The sequence below is a fragment of the Eretmochelys imbricata genome, chromosome 1, assembly GCF_965152235.1.
Source record: "Eretmochelys imbricata isolate rEreImb1 chromosome 1, rEreImb1.hap1, whole genome shotgun sequence".
NCBI classification, from domain to species: Eukaryota; Metazoa; Chordata; order Testudines; family Cheloniidae; genus Eretmochelys; species Eretmochelys imbricata.
The window spans coordinates 266,798,763-266,805,447 of record NC_135572.1 but is presented as its reverse complement, the minus strand read 5'-3'; the positions used below and the strand labels follow the sequence as shown (position 1 = coordinate 266,805,447).

Sequence of the window (6,685 nt, the reverse complement as noted above, 5' to 3'; positions counted from 1 at the left end):
AAGGACCTAGTAAGTACATTTTTCAGATACTTCAACATTGCAGTTGTGTTCTAGCTCTCATGAGGCTTCCTGTATGACAGCTATTGTGTCACGTGCACTGATTCAGGGCGGACATAAGTCACAAGTAAATGGATCAACCTAGTAGATTAAGAGCCAAAGCCTGAAAACAGTGCCAAGCAGTGAAGTGCATTTGGAAATCTACAGCATGCTGGGTCTTCCTCCAAACCCCTATCCCAGTTAGCTTGCAGTCTCCAAATTCTACTCCAGTAGCAGGTCAGCTCATTTATTTTAAACATGGTCTCCATTCCATTAGCTAGCGAGTCTAAGAGGCTACCAAACGCTTGCTTATAGACAGCCAGAGATTGTAGTGAGAAAAAATGGTCCATTCATTCAAGTGCACCCCTCCCTGACACACAAAAACCCAACTTACTATTAAATAATTTATTAGGCAATAATACACAACTTTTAGCATCAAGCTCTTATGTACATGCACATAGAACTTCTACCGACTACCCTACTCGGGGACTTTGGCTCTTTTGCCCTTGGCCTTGCGGACCTCTTCAATCAAATCTTTCAAATACTGGATTTCTTTGCTCAGGGAATCGGCCTTCTCCTTCAATGCCTCATTCTTCTGCTCTAGCTCCTGGCACTCCCCAGACAGGGCCTCCTGTTCTGCCCTCTTCTTCTGCCGGTAACGTGTGGCAGCTGTCTTATTCTGCTCCATCTTCTTCAGTTTTTTATCAGCTCTTTTTTCTCCCTTCACCTTTGCTGACACTACCTTCTCAGCAGGATGATCATATGGTTTGGACCGCACTGAATCACAAATGGGGTCTGTGGGAAACTGACTATCATTGAGAGATTCTACAGAGGTGGTTGGACTTTGTTGGGGGGTCCCCAGATAAGACTCTGGGCTCATGCATATTCCACTATCATCTGAGTGGGCTTCCTCCTCTTTCTCCAACTTGGGGAACACCACCACAAACGTGGTAGCTTCTGCCTTTCTGTCTCCTTCCAGTACATCAACTTCACTGCCTAGATCTAAACTAAAAGATTGGTCTGGAGTGGAATTCAGGGATCCTGGGGAGAGGGGAAGAGACAAAAGGAGAGTGAGTGAGGCCACCTGATCTACTCCAATTGGAGATTCAGGGTGATGGATGATTGGGTCAGTTATCAGTGGAGGTTCTTTGTCGTGAATTTCCTGGGTAGGAGGGTCTAATAGATCACACGTGTCTTCCAACGTGGCCATGAGCTCATCTGGAGAGACGGTGGCTTCCAAATCATCCATTCCTAACAGGGCATCAAAGTCAAATTCCTTCAGATCCATCTTCTCCACCATCCAATCCATGCCTGAGAAGGCATCCTCTGCAACATACGGAAACTTAATTACCATAAAAGTACAACAGTCACACTCTCAATCAACTCAAGCCTTCTGAAAAAACTCAGGATGCAAAATATTTTGCTTATTTTTTTCCTCCATCCATCCCCTTGTTGCTAAACTTTCACATGCAAATTTATCAAATCTAATACTTGCAACAGATTCTTCTGCCATCACTTTCATATGTTGTGCACAGTAGAGGGCTGCTTATGCCTAATTTTTAGGCCTCACCCAGACTGGACCCAAGCCCACCTGACTGGGGGGGGGGGGGTCAAATTGTTCTCTGACCTAACCCCAAGCCAGCACCACCACTGCCTCATGCCCATGGGGTCAGCTCTCCTTTATGTGCCCCTTGGGTTGGCACAACAGTACATCAATCATCAGCTTCGTGGCTCTGCTCCTGCCATCCACTAGCATGAGAGACTCTTTGGCATGCACACTCACTGTGCTGTGGACTGAGGTTTCTGGCAGGACAAGAGGCTGCACCAACCTGACTCCAAGAGGGTCTGGTTGTTTTCCCACCTGATATTTGTCATTTGTTCTGGGATGAGTTGCAGGGCTCTACCATACAGGACAAAATAACCCTGATAGTGACTTATGACATTCCACTTTTCTCTGGCTCCTCCAATCTCTACATAGAATTGAAGTGTTTGGGGAGAGACTTCTGAGAGATAAGTGAAAGCAAATGACAGCAACATTCTCGTATCTTGTGGGACCCTTCCCCAAAGTATAGGCTTCTGAACCATATGTGGAACATGGAGGGAGATGCTCGATTCTAAACAGACACTGCTGTTTCATCATTTAAACAGCTCACTGATTAATGGCAGAATGTTAAGTGATATGCAAATATTTAATGATAGGACACTAGATGGGAATACTCCCTAGTCTAAACTGATCCAAATTAATATATTTCCTTTATGAATAAAGTAATGCATTACCCTGGCTGTTATCTGTGTTTTTGCCCAAACTATCCACAGCCAGCCAATTGGAGGAGACTGCCTTAGCCTTGTCGCTGGAGAACCCATGCGAACGGAGGGGCTTGGCCACCTCCAGGTAGTCATCTAGAAGTCCTAGGCTTTCCTCAGCCACCGAAGACAACTGGTTGAAGGGGGACAGTAAATCCCCCAACGGCATCTCGTTGTTCAAGAGGCTCATCCTGGTGATGTTTTAATGCTTTTTTGTCAAAGAGTGAAGATGAGTAGGTGTCTTTGTCAATTACAGCAATGCTGCTGTGAGGTGCTTTGAAAAACCTGGAGCAAAGATAAAAGATGATTGGTTATATAGCAGAAACAGCCATTTGTGTTTGATTTGACTTAAATATTGACTGTTCTCCACTGGTGTAGAAATGTCACTTTCAACAAAACAAAAACATTCCACTATCAAAACCAGGTTATGGAACACTAAGCAGACTGGGGTTGCCTCCCTTTTCAGGATCTCACTTTTCCTGTCAGACACATTCTTTGCACTTTGACCCCGTCCAAGCCGATCTCAGAATTCTATCCCCACAACAGGGCCAGATGGTAACACCTAACATGCTGCTTATTAAGTCTTAACAAAAGGGCCACTCAAGTTTCCTCATGACCAAATATGGTCATAGCTACTGACCATATGCCCCACCCACCACTCTGCGGTGACTCATGCGCAGCAGGACTCTTGCGCCGAAGCCAAGCTGCAGCCATTTCATGTTCCTGCTCCTGGGCCTCTCTCCCCACCCTATAAATAGGCGGCCATTTTGTGCCTCCTGCCACGTTTCCACTGGGGCTACTCCCGACGGCTGCTGGCATCCAAGAGCCGAAAGGCGTTGAACAGCTCGGACTCCCGGCCAGTGGCCAGGGGAGGAGAGCGCTTACTGCACAGCTCGGAAGAGGACACTTCAGGACAACATGGGCTGCCGCCTGGAAACTCAATCAGGGCTTACAGAATCGTGGGGCAGCTGGGCGAGAGGCTGAACGAGCAGCCTGCCCCGTCCGTGGCTGCGGCCATAGCGCTCCTCCCGAGACCCGAGCCCTGGGGACCCGCGCGGCTCCAGAGGCTCGGCGTGGAGAGGCGGCGAGAGACAGAGTTCAGGGCTCCAGAACCATGTGCCGACCCCCCGCCCCCGGATGGAGCGCTCCAGCCCTGGCTATGCGAAATAGTTTCTCCCTGGGCTAAGAGGAATTCACCCCCCCAATATGGTATTTCCCAGTAACGCGCTCACTCCCTAACAGGGAATGGAAACGCGCAATGGAACGTTCAGAACGTCTCGAGCGGACCATTCCTCTCCCCCCCCTTCGCGAGAGACCAACTCCCTCGCTACGGACTACACCATTCTCAGCCCCCCCCCCACCGGGGGAAAAACCATTCGCCAACATAGGGGAGACCTTCTCAGAGCCTTATCCCCTCCCCCGCTCGGCCAGATCATGCCCGGTGGGGGACCGGGGGCCCTGCCCCCACCCCCGTACTCACGCCATGGTTGCAGACGCCGGGGATGGGCCGAGGACGCCGCTGCTGTTGCTGCGCCCGCTGCACTGGCCGATGCCGCTGCTGGCCCTGCCGCCGTTACCAAGCCATGGCGGCGGCAGCGAGGCTCCTCCGGGTCAAGCGAGTCCTAGCTGCGCCCACGCCCTCAACCACCCAGAGCCCTAAACAGACAGAGAGACAATGAGAGGGCGCGTCCCGCGCTCCGCCCTTATATAGCTGCCGCCTGTCTTGCCCCACAAAATGAGACCCGGTAACACTGTATCCTTCCGCCACATTCACCGCGCGCTCAAAATTGCCTGGACGATTCGAAGGGCTCTGTGCCCATCTACCGTCCCCTGCCTGGCTAAAGGCACCACGAATCTTGGTCTCGCACACGGCAGAGGTCGGGGCTAGCGAACATTCGGCAGAAGGATCACAGGGACTATTTTATCCCACTCTAACACTGTACCTCATTGACTAGGCGTGACGTCACGCACAGACAGGGGCGGGGCCTCACAGCGCCACCGGCTGAGCCAGGCCAAAGACGGGCTCCGAGCTCAGCACGGCACAGGGAATACCACGTGGTCTTGTAAACCGCTGATTGGCTGATACCGCGCGTTCACGTATGCTGCGGGATACCATTGGTTAGGGCGAGAGAAAGACGCAAACGGCGGGAGCTGCAGCTCGGAGATGGGCTGCGCCTCGGCGCTGAATGGCAGGGTGGGCAGAGCCAGGGGGCCTGTGTGGAGAGCCCGGCTGCTGCAACGTGCGCGGCCCGGACAGCCTGGCCAGCCCCGCCCCCACTGCCCCTCCCGCCGCCATGCCAGCTCTGCCCCCCCACTGCCCTTCCCTACGCTGTGCCAGCCCCCCACCATGCCAGCCCCGCCCCCACCGTGCCTGCCCCACTGCCCCCGCCATGCCAGCTCTTCCCCCCACTGCCCCTCCGCCTGCTGTGCCAACCCCCCACCATGCCAGCTAAACCCCCGCGGTGCCAACTCCCACCATGCCTGCCCCTCCCCCTGCCATGCCAGCTCTGCCACCCCACTGCGGTGCCAACCCCCCACCATGCCTGCTCTTCCCTCTCCACTGCCCCTCCCCCTGTGGTGCCATCACTGCCCCTGCTCTCCCCCTGCCGTACCAGTCCTGCCCACTCCCCTACTGTCCTCCCTGCTGTGCCAGCCCTGCCCCCCCAGCACCCTCCCTCTGCTGTGCCAGCCCCATCCCCACTGCTCCTCACCTACTGTCCTTCTCCCGGCTGTGCCAGTCCTGCCCCACTCTGCCCCTCTCCCTGCTGTGCCAAACTGCCCCCAGCATCCTCCCTCTGCTGTGCCAGCCCTGCCCCTAATGCCCCTTCCCTCATTGTGCCAGCCCTGCCTCCCACTGCCCCCTCCCTGCTATTTCATCGCTGCCCCCAGTGCCCCCCTGCTCTCCCAGTCCCTCCCCCCACCGTGCCAGCCTTGCTCTCAGCACCACCCCGCTTTCCCTTGATCCCTCTCTCTTCAGTGCCAGCCCTGCCTCCACTTTCCCTTGCTCCCTCAGCCATGCCAGCCTTGCCCCACAGTGCCCTTGTTGCCCCTCTCCCCACTGTGCCTCTCGCTTCCCCTGGGCCGTCCCCTCCTCCTGCTGTGCCAGCCTTGCCCTCCAGTGCACTGTGCTCTTCCATGGCCCCTCCCCCTGCCATGCTAGCTTTGCCCCCCTCTTTCCCTTGCTCCCCCATGGCTCCTCCCCCAAGCTGCGCCAGCCCTGCTTCCCCCCCGCCCCACCTTCCCTTGCTGACTCAGGTTTATTCAGTTATAATTAGATGTTTTTGCATAATGCCAACCTTAGAAACTCAGCCTGGGCTCTGGCAGTCAAGCTGGTTTTTTGGCTGCTCAGGCATCATTATCAGGAATAAAGGTTTTGCAGGACAAACTTGTGCCCTCAGCTACTTCTGGCAGCAGCCATATCCTCTTCAAGTTATGGCCTTAGCAACACGTGTGGAACCTAATGGCCTTCATCCGGTTTGCACAGCTGTAACTCACTGGAAATTAGCAAACAATTTTACGATAACCCACAAGGACAAATGCAGTCCAGCTCCCACCCTCAGCCCTGCAGAGCCAGCAGAAGAGCAAGAAAGCAGTACAACCTAATCATCACTAAAGTCAGCATAAATTACTCTGAATGCACAATAGGAACAGCTCTGCTGAATGGAAAGGTACCATGTATACAAGGGATTTTTTTTCTTTTAAGAGCAAAAGAACATTTTGAGTCATTGGAGGGGAGAATGCACTCCATCTCAGAAGACATCACAATAACAGTTCAGTGATCCATGACGACTGTTCTGAAAAATGTGTCAAGGAGCTAACTGAGCTTCAGTACAGAGAACTGAGGAGAGACACTGGCTTTCAAAGAAGCCAAACGGGATTGGATGGGTAGGTGGGTGGACATCAGTGCAGCATGGGGATTGGCTGAGGGGAAGGCTTTGACATCCCCCAACCTCGACTGCCTCCCCCTCCCTTACCCCTTTTAAGTAAAAATAAAAAGGTGATTGTAAAGCTGTCATTATAGCTAAATCAATGGAAAGTAAATACTTAGCGTACCCTTCCTCTTGAAAAGATAATTATGGATTTCCATGAGTCACTGTACATCTGAGCAAAAATCATATAAGCAGACATGAAATGCGCAAGAAGGAACTTCACCCAGATTGGCCTGTTTTTTTATCTGCCTGGTCTTCTTCTCTGTGCATGAAATTTGTACTGGTGAAAGGTTCCAGAGAGAAATCTTCCATCTCTCCCCAGCCAAAAAAAACAAAAACAAAAAACCCCCGAAAACCCCAGCCCTTGGTTAACTTCAAGGTTATTTCCCAGTTTCCTAAATGACTGTAATACATCA

The 6,685-nt window shown here is 52.7% G+C and overlaps 1 protein-coding gene across 1 annotated transcript; it reads right to left on the bottom strand.

The window, feature by feature from the left end:
• Positions 1–426: 426 nt before the first annotated feature.
• On the bottom strand, positions 427–4,023 carry ATF4 (activating transcription factor 4). Its single transcript, XM_077830260.1, has 3 exons — positions 3,821–4,023; positions 2,314–2,625; positions 427–1,362 (listed from the first exon to the last, which is right to left on the bottom strand). The coding sequence occupies exons 2-3, from the start codon at positions 2,528–2,530 to the stop codon at positions 515–517; spliced, it is 1,065 nt and encodes a 354-aa protein (XP_077686386.1). The 5' UTR covers positions 2,531–2,625; positions 3,821–4,023; the 3' UTR covers positions 427–514.
• Between the last annotated feature and the right edge of the window lie 2,662 nt (positions 4,024–6,685).